This window comes from Stenella coeruleoalba, assembly GCF_951394435.1.
Source record: "Stenella coeruleoalba genome assembly, chromosome: 9".
NCBI classification, from domain to species: Eukaryota; Metazoa; Chordata; class Mammalia; order Artiodactyla; family Delphinidae; genus Stenella; species Stenella coeruleoalba.
The window spans coordinates 21,049,400-21,077,227 of NC_137155.1; the positions used below are offsets into that span (position 1 = coordinate 21,049,400).

Sequence of the window (27,828 nt, forward strand, 5' to 3'; positions counted from 1 at the left end):
GAATTTTTATTTAATGATAATCAGTCTCATATCTGTAGATATCAAATACACTTATGTTTGTTGTCAGAGCTTTGTAAGGGGATTCTATTATAATAATCTACCATTTTCGGAAGTCTTCTTTCTTCAACACTCACATGATGGGATTGTTAAAATCATTAAAATAAAATAAAAGAATGGTAATATATGTTATTGTCTAGCCAAATAACAAGTAGAAATGGAAAGAAAATGCTTTTACATTTTAAGTACTCTTTGATCAGCACGCATAAAGAGAAAATAACGAGGCTTATTTAACACAGGAAAATGGCTGCCAGAGCCTAAACCAAGATGGCGGACTAGAAGGACATGCTCTCACTCCCTCTTGTGAGAACAACAGAATCACAAATAGCTCCTGGACAATCATCGACAGGAAGACACTGGAACTCACCAAAAAAGATACCACACATCCAAAAACAAAGGAGAAGCCACAATGAGACAGTAGGAGGGGTGCGATCACAGCAAAATCTAATCCCATAACTGCTGGTTGGGTGACTCACAGACTGGAGAACATTTATACCACAGAAGTCCACACACTGGAGTGAAGGTTCTGAGCCCCACATCAGGCTTCCCAACCTGTGGGTCCGGCAACAGGAGGAGGAATTCCTAGAGAATCAGACTTTGAAGCCTAGTGGGAATTGATTGCAGAACTTCGACAGGACTGGGAGAAACAGAGACTCCACTCCTGGAGGGCACACACAAAGTAGTGTGTGCATTGGGAACCAGGGGAAGGAGCAGTGACCCCAGGGGAGACTGAAGCAGACCTACCTGCTAGTGTTGGAGGGTCTCCTGCAGAGGCAGGCGGTGGCTGTGGCTCACCATGGGGACAAGCACACTGGCAGCAGAAGTTCTTGGAAGTACTCCTTGGTGTGAGCCCTCCCAAAGTCCGCCATTAGCCCCACAAAAGAGCCCAGGTAGGCTCCAGTGTTGGGTTGCCTCAGGCCAAACAACCAACTGGGAGGGAACCCAGCCCCACCCATCAGCAGTCAAGTGGATTAAAGTTTTACTGAGCTCTGCCCACCAGAGCAACAGTCAGTTCTACCCACAACCAGCCCCTCCTATTAGGAAACCTGCACAATCCTCTTAGATTGCCTCATCCACCAGAGGGCAGACAGCAGAAGCAAGAAGAACTACAATCCTGCAGCCTGTGGGAGAAAAACCACATTCACAGAAAGATAGACACGATGAAAAGGCAGAGGGCTATATACCAGATGAAGGAACAAGATAAAACCCCAGAAAAACAACTAAATGAAGTGGAGATAGGCAAACTTCCAGAAAAATAATTCAGAATAATGATAGGGAAGATGATCCAGGACCTCGGAAAAAGAATGGAGTCAAACAAAGATCGGGAAGATGCAAGAAATGTTTAACAAAGACCTAGAAGAATTAAAGGACAAACAAACAGAGATGAACAATACAATAACTGAAATGAACACTACACTAGACAGAATCAATAGCAGAATAAGTGAGGCAGAAGAACGGAGAAGTGACCTGGAAGACCGAATGGTGGAATTCACTGCTACAGAACAGAATAAAGAAAAATGAATGAAAAGAAATGAAGACAGCCTAAGAGGCCTCTGGGACAACATTAAACACAACAACATTCACATTATGAAGGAGAAGAGAGAGAGAAAGGACCCGAGGAAATATCTGAAGATATTAGAGTCGAAAACTTCCCTAACATGGGAAAGGAAATAGCTACCCAAGTCCAGGAAGCGCAGAGAGTCCCATACAGGATAAACCCAAGGAGAAACACACCGAGACACATAGTAATCAAAATGGCAAAAATTAAAGACAAAGAAAAATTATTGAAAGCAGCAAGGGAAAAACGACAAAAACATACAAGGGAACTCCCATAAGGTTAACAGCTGATTTCTCAGCAGAAACTCTACAAGCCAGAAGGGAGGGGCATGATATACTTAAAGTGATGAAAGGGAAAGGGAAGAACCTACAACCAAGATTACTCTACCCTGCAAGGATCTCATTCAGATTCGATAGAGAAATCAAAAGCTTTACAGACAAGCAAAAGCTAAGAGAATTCAGCACCACCAAACCAGCTCTACAACAAATGCTAAAGGAACTTCTCTAAGTGGGAAACACAAGAGAAGAAAAGAACCTACAAAACAAACTCAAAACAATTAAGAAAATGGTCATAGGAACATACATATCGATAATTACCTTAAACATGAATGGATTCAATGCTCCAACCAAAAGACACAGGCTTGCTGAATGGATACAAAAACAAGACCCATATATATGTCTACAAGAGACCCACTTCAGACCTAGGGACACATACAGACTGAAAGTGAGGGGATGGAAAAAGATATTCCATGCAAATGGAAATCAAAAGAAAGCTGGAGTAGCTATACTCATACCAGATAAAATAGACTTTAAAATAAAGAATGTTACAAGAGACAAGCAAGGACACTACATAATGATCGAAGGATCAATCCAAGAAGAAGATATAACAATTATAAATATATATGCACCCAACATAGGAGCACCTCAATACATAAGGCAACTGCTAACAGCTGTAAAAGAGGAAATTGACAGTAACGAATAATAGTGAGGGACTTTAACATCTCACTCACACCAATGGACAGATCATCCAAAATGAAAATAAATAAAGAAACAGAAGCTTTAAATGACACAACAGACCAGATAGATTTAATTGATATTTATAGGACATTCTATCCAAAAAGAGCAGATTACACTTTCTTCTCAAGTGCGCATGGAACATTCTCCAGGATAGATCACATCTTGGGTCACAAATCAAGCCTCAGTACATTTAAGAAAATTGAAATCATATCAAGCATCTTTTCAGACCACAACGCAATGAGATTAGAAATGAATTACAGGGAAAAAAACGTAAAAAACACAAACACATGGAGGCTAAACACTACGTTACTAAATAACCAAGAGATCACTGAAGAAATCAAAGAGGAAATCAAAAAATACCTAGAAACAAATGACAATGAAAACACGACAAACCAAAACCTATGGGATGCAGCAAAAGCAGTTCTAAGAGGGAAGTTTATAGCTATACAAGCCTACCTCAAGAAACAAGAAAAATCTCAAATAAACAATCTAACCTTACACCTAAAGGAACTAGAGAATGAAGAACAAACAAAACCCAAAGTTAGCAGAAGGAAAGAAATCATAAAGATCAGAGCAGAAATAAATGAAATACAAACAAAGAAAACAATAGCAAAGATCAATAAAAGTAAAAGCTGGTTCTTTGAGGAGATAAACAAAATTGATAAACCATTAGCAAGACTCATCAAGAAAAAGAGGGAGAGGACTCAAATCCATAAAGTTAGAAATGAAAAAGGAGAAGTTACAACAGACACCACAGAAATACAAAGCATCCTAAGAGACTACTACCAGCAACTCAATACCCATAAAATAGACATCCTGGAAGAAATGGACAAATTCTTAGAAAGGTATAACCATCCAAGACTGAACCAGGAAGAAATAGAAAATATGAACAGACCAATCACAAGGAATGAAATAGAAACTGTGATTAAAAATCTTCCAACAAAAAAAAGTCCAGGACCAGATGGCTTCGCAGGTAAATACTATCAAACATTTAGAGAAGAGCTAACACTTATCCTTCTCAAAGTCTTCCAAAAAACTGCAGAGGAAGGCACACTCCCTAACTCATTCTATGAGGCCACCATCAGCCTGATAACAAAACCAGACAAAGATACTACAAAAAAAGAAAATTATAGATCAATATCACTGATGAATATAGATGTAAAAATCCTCAACAAGATACTAGGAAACAGAATCCAACAACACATTAAAAGGATCATACACTATGATCAAGTTGGATTTATCCCAGGGATGCAAGGATTCTTCAATATACACAAATCAATCAATGTGATACACCATATTAACAAATTGAAGAATAAAAACCATATGATCATCTCAATAGATGCAGAAAAAGCTTTTGACAAAATTCAGCAGCCATTTAGGATAAAAAACTCTCCAGAAAGTGGGCATAGAGGGAACCTACCTCAACATAATAAAGGCCATATACAACAAACACACAGCAAACGTCATTCTCAATGGGGAAAAACTGAAAGCATTTCCTCTAAGATCAGGAACAAGACAAGGACGTCCACTCTCACCACTATTATTCTACATAGTTTTGGAAGTCCTAGCCACGGCAATCAGAGAAGAAAAATAAATAAAAGGAATACAAATTGGAAAAGAAGAAATAAAACTGTCACTGTTTGCAGATGACATGATACGATACATAGAGAATCCTAAAGATGCCATCAGAAAACTACTAGAGGTAATCAATGAATTTGGTAAAGTTGCAGGATACAAACTTATGCACAGAAATCTCTTGCATTCCTATACACTAATGATGAAAAATCTGAAAGAGAAATTAAGGAAACACTCCCATTTACCATGGCAACAAAAAGAATAAAATATCTAGGAATAAACCCACCTAGGGAGACAAAAGACCTGTATGCAGAAAACTATACGACACTGATGAAAGAAATTAAAAATGATACGAACAGATGGAGAGATATACCATGTTCTTGGATTGGAACAATCAATATTGTGAAAATGACTATACTATCCAAAGCAATCTACAGATTCAATGCAATCCCTATCAAATTACCAATGACATTTTTTATGGAACTAGAATAAAAAATCTTAAAATTTGTATGGAGACAAAAAAGACCCCTAATAGCCAAAGCAGTCTTGAGGGAAAAAAACTGAGCTGGAGGAATCAGACTCCCTGACTTCAGACTATACTACAAAGCTACAGTAATCAAGACAATATGGTACTGGCACAAAAACAGAAAAATAGATCAATGGAACAAGATAGAAAGCCCAGAGGTAAACCCACACACCTATGGTCAACTAATTTATGACAAAGAAGGCAAGGATATACAATGGAGAAAAGACAGTCTCTTCAACAAGTGGTGCTGGGAAAACTGGAGAGCTACATGTAAAAGAATGATATTAGAACACTCCTTAACATCATACACAAAAATAAACTCAAAATGTATTCGAGACCTCAATGTAAGACCGGACACTATAAAATTCTTAGAGGAAAACATAGGAAGAACACTCTTTGACATAAATCACAGCAAGATCTTTTTTGATCCACCTTCTAGAGTAATGGAAATAAAAACAAAAATAAACAAATAGGACCTAATGAAACTTAAAAGCTTTTGCACAGCAAAGGAAATCATAAACAAGACAAAAAGACAACCCTCAGAATGGGAGAAAACGTTTGCAAACAAATCAACGGACAAAGGATTAATCTCCAAAATATATAAACAGCTCATGCAGCTCAATATTAAGGAAACAAACAACCCAATCCAAAAATGGGCAGAAGACGTAAATAGACATTTCTCCAAAGAAGACATATAGATGGCCAAGAAGCACATGAAAAGCTGCTCAACATCACTAATTATTAGAGAAATGCAAATCAAACCTACAATGAGGTATCACCTCACACCAGTTAGAATGGGCATCATCAGAAAATCTACAAACAACAAATGTTGGAGAGGGTGTGGAGAAAAGGGAACCCTCTTGCACTGTTGATCAGAATGTAAATTGATACAGCCACTATGGAGAACAGTATGGAGGTTCCTTAAAAAACTTAAAGTAGAATTACCATATGATCCAGCAATCTCACTACTGGGCATATATCCAGAGAAAACCATAATTCAAAAAGACACATGCACCCCAATGTTCATTGCAGCACTATTTACAATAGTTAGGTCATGGAAGCAACCTAAATGCTCATCAACTGATGAATGGATAAAGAAGATGTGGTACATATATACAATGGAATATTAGTGACAAAAAGTGACATAAAGAAGATGTGGTACATATATACAATGGAATATTAGTGACAAAAAAAACAAAATTAGGTCACTTGTTGAAACATGGATGGATCTAGAGACTGTCATACAGAGTGATGTAAGTCAGAAAGAGAAAAACAAATATCGTATATTAACGCATATACGTGGAACGTAGAAAAATGGTACAGATGAACTGGTTTGCAGGGCAGAAATTGAGACACAGATGTAGAGAACAAACGTATGGACACCAAGGGGGAAAGCCACAGGGGGTGGTGGTGGTGGTGTGATGAATTGGGTGATTGGGATTGACATGTATACACTGATGTGTATAAAATTGATGACTAATAAGTACCTGCTGTATAAAAAAATAAATAAAATAAAATTCAAAAATTAAAAAAGAGAACAGATGAAAAACCAAAAAAAAAAAAAAAAAGAATAACACAGGAAAATGGCCAAATTTACCCTTGTTAACACAAGGTGCAGTGGATATTCCTTGAACTAGAAGAGACCTTAGCAATCACCTAATCCAAACCACTCATTTAACAGATAAAAGCCAGCAAGGTTAAGCGTAATTTTGAATTTTGTAAATTCAAAACCATGAATACAAAAAAGGAGAAACTATTACTAATATTATGGTCTGTGACACAAAAACAATTTTGAAAAACATTATTTGCATATTGAAAAAGATGAAATTATAGTTCTCACGTGGGGCAGGAGGGCATTACATTTTACCTCTTAAAGGTGACAATCTTCTGTTTTATTCATAATAATGTGCCAAAGAATGACATCACTCTACTGCTTCCTCTGTTTGACTAAATTTCTCCATCCTTCTGATAGCATCTCTCTGAGCCGAATGTGATTCTAGTTCTGTATATATTAAAGATCGGAAAGACATAAATGCCAGCCAAACCCTTTAATTCCAGAAAGAATCCATTTCCAGCACTAAAGGAAAACCCAGCCATTTTGTTTGAGCATGCTAGTCTCCACACGACATGATCCTGAGGGATTTTTAGGATAATTTTGACTCTAACCAACTTTTCACTTCATGTGTTCACTTCAGAACTTAGTCTCAGTCTAAGATATGACGCCAAAGTATGTGGTGATACAGAGTGACAGCATGGGACAATTTGCAGTTCACTCACAAGAAACCTAGCATGTTTAATCCACAGAGAAATTAATAACCGAAAAAGGTATTTCACAAATTACAGAATGATGACAGTGATGTACTTCTTATTATAACATTGCCTTGGCAAAAGCCAAACAGAATTCTCCAGTGAAAGACGGTGGCAGCTTTCTCTGCGTTGCCAAGCAATGAGCTACACGGAATAGAAATAGGTGGTCCCCTCGTCCAGCAGGAGGGACAGCACTTCTGACAGCATCCTAGGACCTCTCGGTGCAGAAATGACACTCCCCACATTCACCTGTTCATACCCCTCTCAACAGGCTGTCTGAAAGTCCCTTGAACAACATTGTCTAAGTGCAGTCTGACCTCCCTGCCTTCATATGGCCAGTCTCGAGCTCTCATGGTCCTATAAAAAAGATGGAGTAGAAGGAGGGAGCATGGTCCTTCCTTGGGAGTATACAAAATGGTGTTTCCAGTTCTGACCATTCCTGCCATCTCTCCTTGTGATGATGAGGGCTCAGGGACATTGCTGCCTCTACCACCAAGTTCCCCTGCTCTGTGCTACCCGTTGTGATCCTGTGCTGTTTGCCTGTGCTTAACCTCTCCAGAAGTGCCTAAACAAGAGCTCAATTTAATTTGCTAGATTGATAAAAAGGTTTAAAGACAAACAAACCAAAAAAAAAAAAAAATTAGTGTTTACATTGCATTCATCTTTCTTCACAAACACATTCTCAAAGGAAAGATGATGCTGGAGTAATAATTCTTTTGTCTTTTATTATTGACTTCAAGACAAAAAATGATTTATTAGAATTGTAAAAATAAAAAAAACACATGGAAGTCTGATGTCAAAGTGAATAAATTATCGTTATTTGTAAAAGTCCACTTGCAATTAAACCTATTTAAACTTCTGGGTGACTAAAACAGTTTTTATTTGGAAACAGAAAATCTGCTAAATAAGGTAGTTTATGAATAAGCAGTTGCTAACAAAACTGTATTCAATTACAGAGTCAAGTTTTCTTACCTTTAGTTGAAAAAACCTTCAGGGGAAGACAAGGTAACTGGTATACAAGATAAATGTTGATCATATTAAAATGAATCAGCAATGGCGAAATATCTTACAGCATGAAAAATGATCTCTAATCTCATGTAAGGGCTTGATGAGGGGCATGTATCCAGATCTTGACTGGATGGTAGTGGTGAGAAGGGAGATTGGACATGAGACTTCATTTTGATTTGAAAGACTCATAATTTAAAAATATTTGAGGGACCCTGGCATAAAGCGTAAAAGGAAGCCATAAGCTTTTCTACTGATCTGTGGTTGAACTGCAGTATTAAGAAAGTAGATCAATAGCCAGTTGAACTTTATATAATACAAGCAGGTAGTACAGAGTGGGTAAATAAGAACTACCAATTACAAGCGATCAGAAATGCTACCATAGTGTAAAGAGCATGTATGTTGAGCTAGGAGATCCCTCACAATGAAGCTTGATCGCTTGTCTTCTCCAGGCTGAAAGGAGGGATGCCACATACTATGACCTTGGCCTCGGTCAGCCAGGAGGAGGTAGAAAGGTAAGTGTAATGACTTAGCCAAAAAGAACCAATTGTAGTTTGGTTAGAAATAGAATACTCCACATTTATTTCAATGTCCTTATTCCTTTCATTAACCGATTTATACTTGTTTAACAAATATGAGAAATACTTTATAAATTAAACAGCTTATAATAGTGTAAAAACATAGCTACTCTACTAAAAGGTCTTTCTTAGCTCTACGTGCATCAGACAGCTGCAACCTTACTAGCCATATGCCCATTGAGAACTCACTTAACTCCTCAGAGATTTGGTTCTCTCATTTGTAAACGCTGTGATCATCATCTGGGACAATGGACGTGAAAGTAGTTGAAAGTTAAAATAGTGCCTTAAACATCACTATCGTTATTATTATCATTACAACTCTCCAGCTGTATAAGATGGCATGTACCAGAGATAATTACAACAAAAATATCTTCTTTGGGAATTACCCTGAAACCTCAACCCCTCTGGAAGCCATGGAAACACCACACTCTGCGGTCCTTGCTTCATCATTTTCAGTGGGCTTATGGAATTAGAATAAATGCTATTTTTTTAATTCAATGTGGCACACTCTAACCCTGAGATTAAGTTATATGTTTCTTACAGATCAAATACTTTCCCTTAGAATTGTTCACTGCTGGGGTGTATTTTACCGTGAAAGAACTGGAAAAGCAAGTAGTGCCAGAAGGAGAGTCCTTATCTATGTCACTGGGATACATATGATAAAATACAACTAACTAATATTTGTTGAGCACTTCCTACATACCTGTGTTAAGTGCTAAACACCAGCTGTGTGATGAGACTGCCTAGATTCATATTCTGGCTTCATTATTTAGTACTTGTAAAAATATTCTGTGTCTCAGTTTCCTTATCTATAAAATGGGGGTAGTAACACAGACTTCATAGTTTTGGTTGTTGTTTGTTTTTTTTTTTTGTTTTGTTTTGTTTTGCTTTGTGAGGATTACATGAGTTAGTATATGTAAAGCACTTAGAATACTGCTGGGCACGTAGTAGGTGCACAATAGAAGTTCTTCCTCTCCCCTCCCCTCTCTCCTTTCTCCCTTCTCTCTGGTCTTCATCCTCCTCCACTTCCTCCTTCTCCATAATCTGTCTACTCAAGGTCTCACAGCTAGGAAGCTGCAGGGCTGACATACTGTGAAACGCTGCAGCCCATACTCTCGGCCACTAAGTGATAATAATTGACATGACCAAATGCTACTGACAAAATTTAGAGCTCACTTTAGATGAGAACATCACTGAGCAAATTCATCAGCAGTGCACTTCAGTGTTCTATTACACAAATCTGTTAAGCTGGAGAAAGGATTTCTTTGTTAAATAGCTGTTTAAAAGCAGCAAAACAGTATGCTAGTTTTTGAAGATTGAAGAAAACGTTGAAAGTTTGAAAAATTAACTTTCAATATAGAAAAAAGATTCTCTAAGAACAAGCAAGATTTTAAAAGGTATTCTTTTATGTTGATTTCTAATTGGAAATGTTTTACATTTATGCTGACTTTTCAAAAATTCTGAAGTTAGTAAGCATTTTCTTAGAATATTTAGAAAACTACTCAAAGGCATGAAGGAGAGAAACATTCTTAAGATATGCAATTGAGTTAAAATCCTCTCTAACCACTTTCCAACTTGCTACATCATGACAAATACTCATCATTAACCATGAAACGAATGCAATTTTCCTTTCACATTTAATGTTATATTGGAGATATTATACAGTATCTTTCATACTTTCTGGAACTGCACACAAGTAACATTTCATAGTAGCAGATGTGTGATATCACATGAAAACTTGTAAAACCTTTACATGAAAATCACATCTGTCAGTCTCCACTATTATTTTCACGGTAGTTGTATGGTTTGCTTCTCCGTCTGTGCCAGCAAAGGCAGCTTTGCATGAAAGCTGTCCCAGGAAATTGTGTCTTCTGGGCTAGCTAGTTAAGCAAATTGTATAACTGCCATTGAAACCAAAATGTAACCCAGCAGACATAATTCCACAAAAGAGGAGAGAAAGACACATTTATACAAAAGTCACAGCTGTTCAACTCTACATTTTGCACTTTTTCATTAAAGAAATTTCCCTTTCTTTATGAACAGTGACAGTTACATTTCTAGTTAGCAACTTCAGGACTTTGTAATACATTGCTAAGTGCTGTACTATCAAGGATTTAGTGTCAGGAAAACTAGGGCTAACCTCTTTCTGCGTCTACATTGAGCAGAAATGTGGTCTGTCTGTCCTGTCTTCAGATGAAATAAGGAAAGATGTTGAGTATGGCTCACTGTTCTCTAAAATACAGACCTGCGTGGCTGTTTCTATAGCTCCAAACGAGGGGCAACGTCCCTACATTGAGACCCACATAGTATGGACTCTTCATTCAGGACTTGCTAGTCTCACTCTTGGGGGCTGTGGTGTCCAGGGCCACTCTCAAGTCATGGGAAATGGAGCTGGTGGCTCAGAATGAGTGAGTTAGAAGCCAGCCTGATGGGGCTGTGCACAGCACGGCTCCCACTGTCGGAACCCTCCCGTGACACTACTAGAGTGCAGCCAGGGAGGAGATGTTCTCTGGGGACCCCTTATTCTTCTCCAGTGACGAGTCCCAGAAGCTTGTTCAGACCATCATGTGAGGATTATGAACACTACGTTTATGGGATGCGTTTCGAGCAAGAGTTTGGAGCCTGGGCTCTGCAGTCACAGTGCCTGAGCCCATTCCTCTCAATAATGTGTGATGCTGGGTAAGTTACTCAACTTCCTCAGCCAGAGTTTCCCCATCTGTCAACTTAAGACAGTTTGCCTCATTACACTATAGAGAGGATTATAAATGTGCTTAAAGACTGTTGAGCTCTTAGCCCGCTTCATGGCGCATACTGAGCCCTCAGTAGATGTTAACTCTTTTGATAACATGATACTTATATGATTATGATGATAATTCTTCTAAGTTTTAAATATATTAAACCTATAACCTTAAAATTGCATTTGCCCAGGACAGAATTATGGCACAGTAAAGTCACCGATAAATAGTGGTCAAAAATGATTCAATCCAGGTTTTCCAGTTTCAAGTTGTACAGACACTTTCCTGCTATTGACTGCTGAAATCCTACCTGCTTGTCTGAGGCTGGATGAGTGTGTGTGCAACTGTGTCAGAGGCACAAGGCTGATTTCAATCTGACGTGCCCTGCTGATGACAGACAGCCCACTCCACAACTTCCTCTCCCAGCTGTTGGTCTGTGTGAAGAGTAACTGACTGCTAAGTTAGACTTCCAGTGTCCCTGCATAGGCTTTTTTGCCACTTGGTAGGAAGGTGGAATGTTTTTCGTATTTTGTAACCAGATCTCTAATTGTGTAATTGGGTATGTAATTAAACACCAAAAATGATAGCTCTACAGAGAACCCACTATGTAATGTAAACATATAATGTTCACAAGTTGAGGTATTTTAATTATTTTCTTCCAAAAGACATTTCCAAGAAATATTGGCATAGAGTTCTACTTAAAATTATCTGGAGGTTTGGATTATCTGTCTCAATTTTTTGATTGGTCTGATACACACACACCCCTAACTGTTGCTATTGGTATACCTTATGGAATCATGTAATGGGGAAAAAGCCATGACAAATAGTAGAACTGGATGCAGTCTGAAGGAAGTTAAACTATTTGACTCACTATGACCTGTATCTAAGACCTCACAATCACCTGAAATCTAAAACTATTAAATGTGTTAGTCTGATCTAATTATATTAAGATGTAACTGACTAAATTACAAATAATTTTCTTACTATGGTGATGATACATGAAAAATGAAGTGAAGAAATGTAGAAAGAAATGTAATTTAAGCAAAAACAAGTACAAAGCAAACCATGTGAAATGTAATGATAATGAGGACCATTTTCTTTTACGCTTATAGCTAATGTCCAATTCAATAGCTAACTACCAGCAGCAGATCTTTACTTGAAGAACACACGCCTCAATGATCAAGAAGGTAGGAAGCATTGCTTTCGGTCATGTGGGTCTCTCACCTCTGTGACAGTTAGACAGAGAAAGAAGGTTTGACTTAAATACTGTTTCTCACATTGGAAAGCAGTTGAGGACATGGAAGAAGAATCTGAAGATTTCAAATACGGCAAAGGGTCAGCAAACCATGTTCTGCATGACAAATTTGGCCAGCTGCCTGTTTCTGTTAATACAGTTTTACTGGAACATACTACACCCATTAATTTAAGTGTCGCCTACGGTTGCTTTCAAGCTACAACAGCAGAGCTGAACAGTTGTGACAGAGGCCATTTGGCCCCCTAAAGTATTTGTTATCTGGCTCTTTATGGAGTTTGCCAATATCTCAATTTAGAAGAAGGTTCTTGTTCAATGAATTCTGCAAGAGAGTGTATTAAAGATGAGATCTGGTATGTCACATACCTCCATTCTCTTTCCTTACATGGAAATATCTTGGATTTCAGATGTAATAGGTTTAGGCAAGGGACAGTCTAATTCAACAAATTAAGAGAAGGTAGCACTTATTGAAAATCTTTAATGTTGATAAATTTAACCAGGAGCTGCAGCTACATTATTATTATTAAAATATATGTGTATTTTAATTGATGAGCAATGTAGTAGGAATAGGAGCCTTATAACTATTTACAAGTGATTTCCCTTTATTTTTGCAATTAGTGATACCTCCATGTACATATCTTAATTTTTGCATCTACCGAGCATCTACATGATGTTAGAGAATTAGATACTATGTTAGAAAATTGCGTTTGGCAAAGGAAGTGAATTCACCTTCCCTGGAAATGACTGACTGTGGTGCCAAAATTGGGGCTTTTCCAAATGAAGATGGTGGGTCAAACTATTCAAGACAAGTGTTCATGAAGGAGATGCCCAAGGGCAGGGAGCACACAGGTCGTCCTCATCAGCACCTCCCCAGTGCAGAGAAGGGCCTGACGCTTCGTAAAAGCTCAATAACAATTTGAACAATTTACTACAAAAATAATTTAGCAATAATGCCATTAGTCTGTAATCCTCTACCATCTAGATTATTATTGCTAAACAGAATATGATTGGAGAAAACAGAGTTAGATCTTGATGGAGAGTGAGAACATCTTCAGTTTTTCATCCTCTGCATTTTTTGGGTATCTGGTTTTGTTATTCACCCAAATAACATTAACAACATGACACAATAGATAAAAAATAAAAATTTCTCTATCAGAAGAAGAGTTCTGGAAAAGTCAGTCACGTATTTAACTTTTGAAAATTATGAATATTATTTGATTTTCCTAAGAAAAAGATGTGTATATAACTGAATCCCTAACAGGGGCTTCATCCTGAATAAAAGGGTGCATAGAGGGGTAACTCATATTATGCTAAGATACATACATTAAGGTAATGAAACCTCCAATAGATAACATAAAAGTCCAATCTACAAAAAAAAATACCCTTGATTTAAAATGAGGCCCTAAAAGAGAGGAAAAAAAAATCTTAATTTTATTTCATCCCTCAACTGGAAAGTATGGCTGCTTCATTTAATTGACTCTGAAATGTGGTTTAATAGAGTATCTCTTTTACACAACTAGTCAGCTCCCAACATTCTGATTGCAAAATGAAGGGCATTTACTTTGATGTCTTTAATTATCACTCATTTAGAGGACAGTGTAAAACACATTTTTCCAACTGGTGTTTTAGAATCGTGAGTCAAAGGAAAGGAATGACAAATTAGCCAGCTGGAGAGCAAGAGACAGCTAGCTAGTGCTGCTAGAGTCTTTGTGGGTACTTCAAAGTAAGACGACAAAGGAATAAAGGGACTGTTAGCCACACAAGCTCAATAAATGAAATACTAACACAATTTCACAACACATTAATAACAAGTTAATATCAAACTTAGAGACTTACTCAACATAATAAGTGCCATATATGGGATCATCGATTTTTTCCCAGCCATATGGAAGCTCTGAAAAATAAAGAGTTATTTCTTTCAGTAAGTAACAGATAACACTATTTCTAATAAAAAGTAATATAATTTAATTGTTCGTGGATTGCAGAAATAGTCTACTAAAGTGGAATAAAGCATTCAGAGTCAGCACCAAATTTCAAATGCATATTGTAGGGACTATAAGAAGCACTGACTTGAAAATTGGCACTTAAAACACAGAACTCTCTTCTCTGCAGATGTACTGCTGGGTCTAGCTGTTTATCCCACGCCAAGCAGTAGAATGGCACGTTATCATGTTATCACCACTCAAGGTAATACAGAAGGCAAATCGCTTTCCTGAAAGAGCGTACAGCTTTCTCATTTATTTGTATTGTTAAAAGGAGCATTTCAGGATGAAGATCCTATTTTCAAAATATATTTCTGAGAATAGCAAATTGTTTCTGATGACTGAAACAAAGACATTATACATTCTCAATTGACACCCCACTTTTCGAGATGGTTAGCTTGCTTTTCTCTCTCCATGGGTCAGAATTTGAATACTGCCAATAAACTCTTTGGGTATATTTTTGTATAAAGTCTAAAATTCTAAACACACTTTCCTTGACAATATGGTTCATATTTTCAATTCTCCACAGCAAATTTTAATAAATACACGTTAAAATATCAACAATACAATAAAAGCTACTTTAAGCAAAAACATGTTATTTGAAAACCAGGTTTTGTGTTATGATACTGTTTCCAAATACACTAAGCCTTTATAATTATTAACTCCTATAAATATGAAGAATATTCTAGTTTCCTCATATACATTAATAATACATATATAACTTGAAATCTAAGATATATTGACACGCTCTAAGTAATATGTTTAAATGACACTTAAAAGTTTTATTTTTATAAGTAGTAACACATTTTCACCATAGAAAAGCAGTTATAAAAGAAAATTAGAATCACCTGCAATCCTGCCATCCAGAGATAAGCGTGTATGTGTGTGTGTTTGTGTGTGTGTGTGTGTATAATTTTTAAAGACATTAGATCATATAGTGCATATTATTTTTACAGCCTAGTATTTCTACCTAACAAAATATCAAGGGCATCTTCAATGTGAATGAGTGTTACTGCAAAATATCTCTTTTAAAGTGGACAGTAGTGGTGTGGGGTGTGGCCAGAGCCTGTGTAATCTCACCAATCTTCTATTATTGAACATTTGGGACTCTCCAGTTATATATCATCTGTGTTGGACTTACTAAAGCCTAAATCTTTCATCATTTTCCCAGTAATTTAGTCATGATAAATTCCTAGAGGTAAAATTTCAGATTAAAGGGCATGTACCCTTTTATGGCTTTTGATAAATGTATATCTACATTTATATCCAAGTTGTTGCCATTCACTCACAAAAGAGAACCAATTTATAACTTCACTGGGAGTTTATGAATTGACTTTGTTTCTCTGTACCATCAAATTAAATACAGGTCCATAATTCCTCATCCAAAACTTTTTGGGACAGAGACGTTCTAAAATTCACAATTTTTCTGATTTTAGAAGGATAACACGAGGCAAATGCATTCTGTTCCATAACACCTCAAGCAGAGTCTGAAAAAGCACCTTATAATCAAAGCCATGAGTATTTAAGCAGCCCAAACCATGTGATTCTCACTAAGAGGCACAAAAAAAGGACCACTTCACATCAGTTAGCACTGGTCTGCCAGCATGTCCAGGTCAGGTTAACTTTTGCTGCCAAATGAGTATAAAAGGCAGTTTTTAGAGCTTTTGAATTCTGGATATGTAGATAAAATACTGTATATCATTATTTTAAAAATCAACAAAATTGTTTTTTAAATAGTATCTCATAGTTGTTTTAATTTGCCTTTCTTGGATTTCTAGTTAGTTTCAACATTTTTTATTTGTTCATCCTTGGGCAACTGTTTTTTCTTTTGTACATTGCTTGTTTTTATAAATCCATTCATAAGAGTTTTTTTTTTTTTTTTACTTGTTAAGAGTATTAGTCCTTTGTTACATATGTTGCATATATGTTTTTAAGAGTTTGTTTAGATTTTAATTTTGTTGAACATTTTCTTCAACACAGTTGTTTTAATTTTTGATTGGTAAATTTCTCAGTGTTTTCCTTTATGGCTTCTATCATTGGAGCTTAGCCTAAATACTGAAGAAATTTTTCAAGTTTATTTATTTTTTTTAAATATAAAGTCTAGGCTATGCCTTGGTTTAATAATTTTTGGATTAAGTCATATGTTAATAAATATACAATACCAAATTGTGAAGCATCTTAAGAAATTTTTCTGTCAAAATGATAATAAGAATATTACTGAATATTTACTATGGTCCAGGTACTGATGGATTTTCCATGCACTAACTCATTTTATCTATACAACAACTCAGGATTTAAAAACCCTGTACTTTGGTTCCAGAGACCTTAGCCAATTCAGATATCAATTTAGGCACTCTGCTTAATACAGCATAAACAATACTTAATTTAAACTAATGAGAATAACTATCCAGATGATGTTTACCAAATTCCCCAAGCTATTGGAGAATTTGGCTATTAAAAAGAAAAATCCATTTGACAAACATCTACTGAGTGCCTTTTACAAGTAGCTTAAGTAAAAGAATATACAGAGAACAAGAACTGATATTATGAATATTTATTATTAATATGACTGAATACATGGATTCATATATATAATAGGTTTAATATCACCTGATGAATACAATAATATGTAAAATAATAATATTTAATAATTTTCAGAGTAAAAGACTAACGTGGTTAGTTTTATGAATACTAGTCCTACTTCCTAATGGCACTGCCAAATGGAAGCATTTCATGGTCAAATTTTAAAAAATTATCTTCTACAGTGTAATCTATTCCTTCACTTAGTCCTTATCTTTGGCTTTTTTTTTTTTCTGAGTAAATTACTAATGCTAAGCAATGTATCTCCAAAGTATACAGTTCACTGATTCTTTATCTTTGTGGATTTACAGTGCCAAAGGTTCTGGAAACAATTCATTGGCATTCTTTCCCATTTGCCATCATGAAGTGTGCATCAGAATTTAGGGGGAATCTGATTTGCTTTTCATACGATATTAATATAGTTTGTTTGCTTATTTCATATTTCCAAAATAAACTTAATTCATGCCTAAACAAAATTATATATTATAAATATTTATACTTTAAGATGAACTATTAAGTGGTCCTTGACTCACAATTTGAGACAAAATGATACACTGTAGCTCTAACCTGTTACAAAGAGCTGTCATTCATTTCATTTACAAGGTCTGCAGAGGAGTGATGGTTGAATGTTACAAGAAACAAGTAATAGAATACACACTGCTTCATTTGTAAATATGACAGAATAGGTATAAAATCTACAACCAATGCTTAAAATTGTGTGTGTGTGTGTGTGTGTGTGTGTGTGTGTGTGTACATATACAGGAATGTGTATGTGTATGTATATATGTTTGTGTGTATGCATGTGCATGTATGTGTGGACATGTGTTTGTGTGTATTCCCATTAACGACATTCTTCCTGAGTGGCAAAGAAAAGCCAAGTCATAAAATAAATTCTTAAGATTAACTGAAGAGTATACGTGTATATGATAAAAACTTAAGACAGTTAAGAATCATCTTTCACTATGAAAAATTAGCTATCTGGACTTCAATTCGTTTTTAAAAACCAATTGCTTCTTTTTAAAATTAAGCTAACAAACAAGAAAAAAGAATTTCCAATTTGGTACTATTTGCCCAGCCAAGCCAAGTATGCAGCTTGGAACTCTTGGGTCCTGGGTTATTTAGAATACTGTATTCAATAATACCTGACAAATCTGCAGATGATTAAGGTCACACTAATGAAAGCATAACCTATACTATGCAACAGAGAAAAATAAACACTTGAGATCAGCAAGGTTAATGCTGTATGAAGAACTGCTGTAACTGAGATTTTCTTCAGGCCATGGAACCATGGGGAAAATTCAGTGATTAGATATTCCTATAGTGATCCACTCTGCAAAAGTCTGTGAAAATGTCTAGGTTAATTTGTAGTCAGTCATATAAGCTTCGTAAAACTTTAATAGAATCAAAAATTAAAGAGGCATCTAGTTCAGCTTGGATTCTGCCACAGCCACCATGCTCTTCTTTTTATTTACTCGCTCTGACCAATTCTTATTTATTTGTTAGGTCCATTTTTGTTGCAGAAAACTGGGACTCCTTTATTAGCTCAAAAAGACATTTTTCAGGCTACAGCTGGGCAACTTGTAGAATCCAAGGATAGTATTCTTTATGGAAATGGGACCCAAATACTGAAAAGCTATAAGGAACCTAAGATACACTATCTCACTACTTTGATCTCTGAGTTTCCCAATTCTGTACCCAGCCTCCTCCCCAGCAACCACCCTAATTCATTAATCCAGTTCGTTTTCTTCAAAATAGATCCAAGTTACTTAGCCCGGCAGATCACTGTAATGGCTGTCCTCAGGTCAAGAGCCCACTCACATATTAATCAGGTATGGCTGGGGGCTGTGCCCATTTTTTGCCACATTTGGCAAACACAAGTGGAGGAACATTCTAGAAAATAACAGGCCAGTACTCTTCAAAAGTGTCAAGGTCATGAAATAGAAAGACTGAAGTATTGTCACAGTGTGTAGAGGAGACCATGGAGACACGAAGAGTAAATGCAGGGTGGGATCTGGACCAGAAAAAGGACATTAGTGAGACAACTGGTAAAAGCCAAATAAGACTTGTAGATTAGTTACTAGTCTACATGAATGTTAATTTCCTGACATCAATAATTGTGCTATGAAAGATGTTACTATTAGGGGAAGTGAGGTGAAAGGTATGTAGAAAACGCTTTGTACTATTTTTGTAATTTTTCTGAAATTTAAAATAATTTCAAAATGAAAAAAAAAACTGAAAAAAGCTACTTCACCAACTCTCACTATTGAGTAGATGACTTCTACTCACACTTTATTAATATCCAATCAGATACATATAACACTGAATTAAGTTGGATAGTGTTAAATTTTTAAACAAAATGAGAATGTAGGATCTCTGCATTTTTAGTCTTCTTTTATATTATGTTGACTTTTAATAGATATTTCCAAGAAAGTAACTTTTAATTTTGCTATATTACCTTTTTTCTTCCCCCCCGCCCCCCGTTGCCTATCTTTCTGCTCACTGGAAAAACTAGGTAAACGCCATGTTCATGTTTAAGTGTTACTGCATCTTGAATCCTAGAGATACAAATTCAATAATATGAGTTCAAAATCTGGAGTCCGGTTTTGTTCCTTTCCTGGGGGGCAGCATCTTGTATGGGTCATAGCATGGGTTACGTTAATTCATAAAAGTTGAGTGAAGGCCCATCCTGGTGGGCAGTTTAAAAAGCCAGGAAGGTGGACCAATTTAGAAAGCATACTAAGTACTAAGATTTTGGAGACAGGAACAGGGACCAGAATGGGGGACCATTTCCTTCAATCCTATGTTATTTTATTTGGACTTTCTTTCTTTCTTTTTTTTTGAGGTACGTGGGCCTCTCACTGTTGTGGCCTCTCCCGTTGCGGAGCATAGGCGCCGGACGCGCAGGCTCAGCAGCCATGGCTCACGGGCCCAGTCGCTCCACGGCATGTGGGATCCTCCCGGACCGGGGCACAAACTTGTGTCCCCTGCATCAGCAGGCGGACTCTCAATCACTGCACCACCAGGGAAGCCCTGGACTTGCTTTCTTAAAAAAATTGAGTTTCTTGCTATGGTGCTTTAGAGGTGATGACATCACAAGAGAACATAAGAAACATATAAAAGTTCCCTAGGTAGAATAACATGCAATATAATGATAGCTACTACCCATATTAAAATCTTTTCCTACAATTTTTATTAGATTTTTGCTGTATACATAGTATATTAATTGGGAAGTATAAATAAATTTCCCTGGAAAAGTCATTTAACTTTTGCTCCCAAGGAGTATAATTATAAAAGTAAATTCTGAATTCATTCTTGTTTTTAACAAAATCCATAAAAGAATGATATGTTAATCACAGTCACATTTCCCTACATAAAGATAGAGTTGAGAGTGTATACTTCCAGACCTTTTCCTGTGTGTCAGGACTCAAATTTGCTCCTATTTACCAGAGAATTTTATTCCATTCAGTCACAAAAATAAACAATCAAACAAAACAACAAACTTTAGAACCTAAAATTGAAAATAAAAATTGTTCCTGTATGTTCTCTTTTTCATCTTCCTCAGAGAGTGTCTACATGCAAGAGCACAAACCCAGCTGATATCATGGAAATATAGGCTAAGAAGTCTTCATTCATGGGCCTGGGTATAGGAGTTTTACTACTTTTTACAGTGGAAAGGAGAACTAGCTGATCTGTATTTTACAGCACTGGCATTTAATTCATGTTACCATATGGATTCAGCCTGAGTATTTCATTACCCCAGTATTATAATGGGTTTTAAAAGTATTAACCACAATTTCACGGGCTTGTTGTTGATAAAACATACAATGGCACACATTCCAACTAAATTTATTCCTTAATGTATCTTACCAAATTTGAGTAGAAAATGTATAAGCTTTTTCTGACAGATAGTGATATATAAAGAAATGTGTGCTCAATATTCAGGGGCCCTTTTCTACCTGGAAAAAAAGTTGTCAAATATAAATGTGAACTTTTGCAATGTTCACTTAAAGATGACAGAGTAATATATTTCAGACGGTGACAAGAAGTGGTGTCAGAAAGGCATGACATAAAAAAAGGATGCTGTCTGGTAAAGATTCAGAAAGTCATATTAGGTTTAAGTTTGCAAGCTGCACTAGAAGGTGAAAAAGGGATGAATCTAGTAGGTGGGTTTTTTTTTGGTTGTTTGGTTTTGTTTTTCAATTCCTAGAGCTTTGGAAAAAGGTCTGGCCATAATGAAAGATCTGGGAAACAACTATATGTTAGGACTTCAAATATACATCTCCAGTTTCCTCTTAATTTCTGTAAGCCTGTATTAATCCATCTATTGATCTATTTATCATCATCATCCACTTAAGATCCTTTATTGAAACATGCCAGGCTCCTATAATGTAAAGGCTGATATTTAAAGTTTGACCTCTCCACTTACCCAGAAAACCATAAATATCCACTAAGAGAACAGTAAAACCATCTATAACCCACATCTACAACATAATTAGGAGAAAGAGAATACTATGTACTTGAAAAGGTATATGTAGGTAGAGACATAAACACCCCAATCTAGCAGAACCAGCTCAAGAGCCCATTCTGGATCAGAAACTCAGGTGGAGAGTGTGCAGAAAAGAAGAGAGGGAGCAAGGAGCCCAGGGTGTGGAAGAACAGACAAAATCACCCTCAGAAAGATAAAGTCCTGTCCTGAATTGGAAAATGCTAACGGACATGGTTGATCAGAACACAGCTACTGGGGAACCGAAAAAAAGATGTTTGAAAGTGAGCAGAATGAGAGATGGAGTCCTAGGAAGGCACTTCTTAAGAAGAAGAGGGAAATGATGTTGAAAGAGGAAATGGCCCATGGAAATTTGGTTACGATAGGAAAGAACCATGAGGTAAGAATCACAACTTCTGTTGTGTCTGAAGAAACAAAAAAAAAATCATAAGACATACAAACTATTCTCTCTGCAAAACAAATATATCATCTACTAAAAAATTAGTGCTTCACAAAATAAACAGAAGAGGGTGCTCATGGACTAAGAATGTAGTAATCTACCAAACTCTTTTATTTTTGCTTATACAAAACTGTTACTGCCGGTTTAGGAAAAACATAAAAATAAATAGAAAGTAGATAATATTCATACAAAGTTATTATAAGAAATCAGAAATGAGAGTCAAAGCAATATGACTAATAAAAAATATTATCCTCCTTCAAGCATAAACAAAAGCACAAATGAGAAAACTGTAATGAAATCTCAAGATATTTTCAAACAAGCATTTATAAATATAAAACAACATTTTGAATCAGAAATTTAAAAGTTCAGAAATGGACAAAGAACAGAAAGATAGTAAGAAGAGTTGACTAAAATGAGAAAATTAAAAAAAAAAAAAAGAATCTTTGAAATTAAAACTAAATTACAAGGTGCCCAAGAGAGAATCAATTCAGTTGGAATTATAATAAGGACCACTGAGGAAAGACATGGCAATAGGCAAGAGAACAAAATGAAATCAACAAATAGTAAAAAACAATCAGAATGAAGTTATCCATATAGAACACAGGCAAAGATAATCCAGTATATGTATAATTGGAATACATAAAGACAAAAATAACAGAACTAATACTTAAAACTATAATCCAGAAGAATTTCCAGAAATAAAATAACTGCATATATTTCTATATTGAAAGGGCTGCCCAAGTACTTGGAACATTGTCCCAGAACAGTCAAATCCAACACAATAGCTATCAGTTAGTCACTAGACTTAAATTATAGAGGAAAAACTAAAAGGTAATAAGTTCCTTACAATAAAAAAAAAAAAAAAATCAAGTTGATATCACATCTCTGGAATAACATACATAGCTAGACAATAATGAAGCAGCATTTTAAGGAATCTCAGAGAAAGAGTGAACCAAGGATTTTATATCCAGCCAATCAACAGTATCAACACACACACACACACACACACACACACACACACACACACACACACACACTTTAAATACACAAGAGGGACGCTGGTGGGGGACTTTGATGACCAAGCAGATGGGAGAAACCCCTGAGCAACCTGGTAGGATGTGGTGGGGTGGAGTGAGGGGGGAGGAGAAGTGGAGGCCAGATAGGACCGGCACCCCTGAGGGGTGGCTTAGAGGGGAGGAGTTCCCTCACATAGAGGGACCCTCAGGGGGCTCAGAGGATCTGGGGAGGTGTGGAGGGTGTTTAACCCACCCATCAGGCCCTGGGAAACCTGCTGGGCTCCTGGGCCTGGTCCTCCATTCTCCGGGGCCCCCTCTGGGCTGTGTTGGTCCTGGGGTGTAGGAGGGAGGCAGGGGGAGAAGAGGAGAGGCGGATGGCGAAGGGACCTCAAGGATCGGAGGATCAGGGGAGGTGCAGAGGGCATTTCCTCCACCTACTTGGGCCCTGGGAAGCGTGCTAGGCTCACATGCCTGTTCCTCAGTTCTCTGGGGCCCCCACCAGCTGTAGGGGCCCTAGGGGCATAGGAGGGAGGAGGGAAGAAGAGGAGGAGAGGATGATGGGGGGGGCCCTCCAGGACCAGGGGATCAGGGGAAGCACTGCAGGTGTTTCCCCAGCCCACTCGGCCTTGGGAAGCCTGTTGGGCTTCTGGCTCTGGTCCACTGCCTTCTGGGGCCCTCTCTGGACACGTGGGTCCTAGTAGCATAGGAGGAAGGTGGGGAGAAGAAGAAAAGAGAGGGACTCTCTGGGATAATGAGCCTATGTTTGGGTAATGCACCTAATGTTTCCCCCAGTGAGCCCGCTGGGGTCCCAGACCTGGTCCTGCACTCTCCAAGGCCAGAGGCACTCCGGGGCCCCTCCTGCTGCATTGAGCCAAAGCCCTGCCCCCTCAGGGCCTTTTCTGGCCCTGTGGGTCCTAAGCATAGGCCCCACCCACAACCCAAACTCTGCCCCGCCTAAGCCACGCCCCCCACAGCCAAGGCCTTTTCTGGCTTTTTTTTTTCCTCCTCATTTTTGCTATTGTGGTTCTTTTTTACCTTCTGGTTGTTGTTTCATCTATATTTTTATTTTTTCTAACATATCTGTTAGTTTTCTAATCTTTATTTTTTCCTTTTTGTTGTTATTGTTCTGCTCCTTTTTCTCTTTTTTCCTTTTATTTATTTTTTTTGCTTCCCCACACACCTTGTGGGATCTTAGTTAATGAGCTGGGAGTCATACCTGAACTCCTGCAGTGGGAGCTCTGAATCCAAACCACTGGAATAACAGACAACCTCAGACCCCAGGGAATATTCATTGGAGTTAGGTCTTCTGGAGGTCCTCATCTTGCAACCAAGACCCAGCTCTACCCAACAGCCTATAAACTCCAGTGCTGGAAGCCTCAGGCCAAACAACGAGTAAAACAGGAACACAATTCCACCCATCAAAAAAAAAAAAAAAAAGAGAGAGACAACAAAAAAATATGTCACAGGTGAAGGAGCAAGGAAAAACCTACAAGACCAAATAAATGAAGAGGAAATAGGCAACCTATCTAAAAAATAATTCACCATAATGATAGTAAAGATGATTCAGAATCTTAGAAATGGAATGGAGGCACGGATAGAGAAAATACAAGAAATGTTTAACAAAGACGCAGAAGAACTGAAGAACAAACAAACAGAGATGAACAACACAATAACCGAAATGAAAAATACACTAGAAGGAATCAATAACAGAATAACTGAGGCAGAAGAACGAATAAGTGACCTGGAAGATGGAATGATGGAAATAACTTCCAAGGAGCAGAATAAAGGTAGATGAATGAAAAGAAATAAAGACAATCATAGAGACCTCTGGGAAAACAGTAAACACACAAGCATTCGAATTATAGAGGTCCCAGAAGAAGAAGAGAAAAAGTAAGGGTCTGAGAAAATATTCAAAGAGATTATAGTGGAAAACTTCCCTAACATGGGAAAGGAAATAGTCACCCAAGTCCAGAAAGCACAGAGAGTCCCATACAAGATAAACCCTAGGAGAAACACACTGAGACACATATTAATCAAACTAACAAAAACTAAATTCAAAGAAAAAATATTAAAAGCAGCAAGGGAAAATCAAAAAATAAAAAACAAAGGAATCCCCATAAGGTTATCAGTGTATTTTTCAGCACAAACTCTGCAGGCCAGAAGGGAGTGGCAGGATATACTTAAAGTGATGAAAGAGAAAAATCTACAACCAAGATTACTCTACCCAGCAAGGATCTCATTCGGATTCAACTGAGAAACCAAGAGCTTTACAGACAAGCAAAAGCTAAGAGAATTCAGTACCATCAAACCAGCTTTACAACAAATGCTCAAGGAACTTCTCTAGGTGGGAAACACAAGAGGAGAAAAAAGACCCACAAAACCAAACCCAAACAATTAAGAAAATGGTAATAGGAACATATATGTGGATAATAACCTTGAATGTAAATCGTTTAAATGCTCCAACCAAAAGACACAGAAGGGCTGAATGGATACAACAACAAGACCCATATATATGCTGTCTATAAGAGACCCACTTCAGACCTTCACTTTCAGTTTGAATGTGTCTGAAAGTGAAGGGATGGGAAAAGATATTCCATGCAAATGGAAATCAAAAGAAAGATGGAGTAGCAATACTCTTATCAGATAAAATATACTTTAAAATAAAGACTGTTACAAGAGATAAGGAAGGACACTACATAATGATCAAGGGATCAATCCAAGAAGATACAACAATTATAAATATTTATGCACCCAACATAGGAGCACCTCAATACATAAGGCAAATGATAACAACAATAAAAGGGGAAACTGACAGTAATGCAATAATAGTAGGGGATTTTAACAGCCCACTTACACCAATGGACAGATCATCCAAACGGAAAATAAATAAGGAAACACAAGCTTTAAATGACACAATACACCAGATAGATTTAATTGATATTTATAGGATATTCCACCCAAAAGTGGCAGAATATACTTTCTTCTCAAGTGCATATGGAACACTCTCCAGGATACATCATATCTTGGGTCACAAATCAAGCCTTAGAAAATTTAAGAAAATTGAAATCATATCAATCATATCTGACCACAACACTATGAGATTAGAAATCAATTACAGGAAAAAAAAAAACTGTAAAAAACACAGATACATGGAGGCTAAAAAGTGTGCTACTAAATAACCAAGAGATCACTGAAAAAATCAAAGAAATAAATAAAAATACAGAGAAACAAATGACAACGAAAACAGAATGACCCAAAACCTACGGGACGTAGCAAAAGCAGTTCTAAGAGGGAAGTTTATAGCAATCCAATCTCACCTCAAGAAACAAGAAAAATCTCAAATAAACAATCTAACCTTACACCTAAAGCAACTAGAGAAAGAAGAACAAAAAAACTCCAAAGTCAGTAGAAGGAAAGAAATCATAAAGATCAGAGCAGAAATAAATGAAATAGAAACGAAGAAAACAATAGCAAACATCAATAAAACTAAAAGCTGGTTCTTTGAAAAGATAAACAAAATTGATAAACCTTTAGCGAGACTTGTGCAGAAAAAAAGGGAGAGGGTGCAAATCAATAAAATTAGAAATGAAAAAGGAGAAATCACAACTGATACCACAGAAATACAAAGGATTATAAGAGACTACTCTAGACAACTATATGCCAATAAAATAGACAACCAGGAAGAAATGGAAAAATTCTTGGAAAGGCACAATTTTCCATGACCAAACCAGGAAGAATTAGAAAATATCAACACACCTATCACAAATAATGAAATTGAAACTGTAATTAAAAATCTTCCAACAAACAAAAGGCCAGGGCCAGATGGCTTCACAGGTGAATTCTATCAAACATTTAAAGAAGAGCTAACACCCATCCTTCTTAAACTCTTCCAAAAAATAGCAGAGGAAGTAACACTCCTAAACTCATTCTATGAGGCAACCATCACCCTGATACCAAAACCAGACAAAGATGTCACAAAGAAAGAAAACTACAGGCCAATATCACTGATGAACACAGAGGCAAAAATCCTCAACAAAATACTAGCAAACAGAATCCAACAGCACATTTAAAGGATCATACTCCATGATCAAGTGGGGTTTATCCCAGGAATGCAAGGATTCTGCAATATACACAAATCAATCAATGTGATACACCATATTAAAAAATTAAGGAATAAAAACCATATGATCATCTCAATAGATGCAGAAAAAGCTTCTGACAAAATTCAGCACCGATTTGTGATAAAAACACTCCAGAAAATGGGCATAGAGCGAACTTACCTCAACATAATAAAGGTCATATATGACAAACACACAGCAAACTTCATTCTCAATGGTGAAAAACTGAAAGCATTTCCACTAAGATCAGGAAAAAGACAAGGATGTCCACTTGAATCACTCTTATTCAACATAGTTTTGGAAGTCCTAGCCATGGCAATCAGAGAAGAAAAAGAAATAAAAGGAATCCAAATTGTAAATGAAGAAGTAAAACTGTCACTGTTTGCAGATAACATGATAGAATATAGAGAAAAATCCTAAAGATGCCACCAGAAAACTACTAGAATTAATCAATGAATTTGGTAATGTTGCAGGAATGCAGAGAAATCTCTTGCATTCCTATACACTAACAATGAAAGATCAGAGAGAGAAATTAAGGAAACAATCCCATTTACCATCACAAGAAATGAATAAAATATCG

General features: G+C 36.8%; 1 protein-coding gene across 11 annotated transcripts in view; it reads right to left on the reverse strand.

Annotated features, from left to right (window-relative positions):
* MAGI2 (membrane associated guanylate kinase, WW and PDZ domain containing 2) overlaps window positions 1-27,828 on the reverse strand; it is a 1,347,997-nt gene that overhangs the window by 330,309 nt on the left and 989,860 nt on the right. For all 11 annotated transcript variants that reach the window (XM_079931544.1, XM_079931541.1, XM_079931547.1 and 8 more), the window contains one exon: window positions 14,446-14,503. In XM_079931544.1, the coding sequence (XP_079787670.1) occupies window positions 14,446-14,503 (58 nt within the window). The remainder of the gene's footprint in view (window positions 1-14,445; window positions 14,504-27,828) is intronic.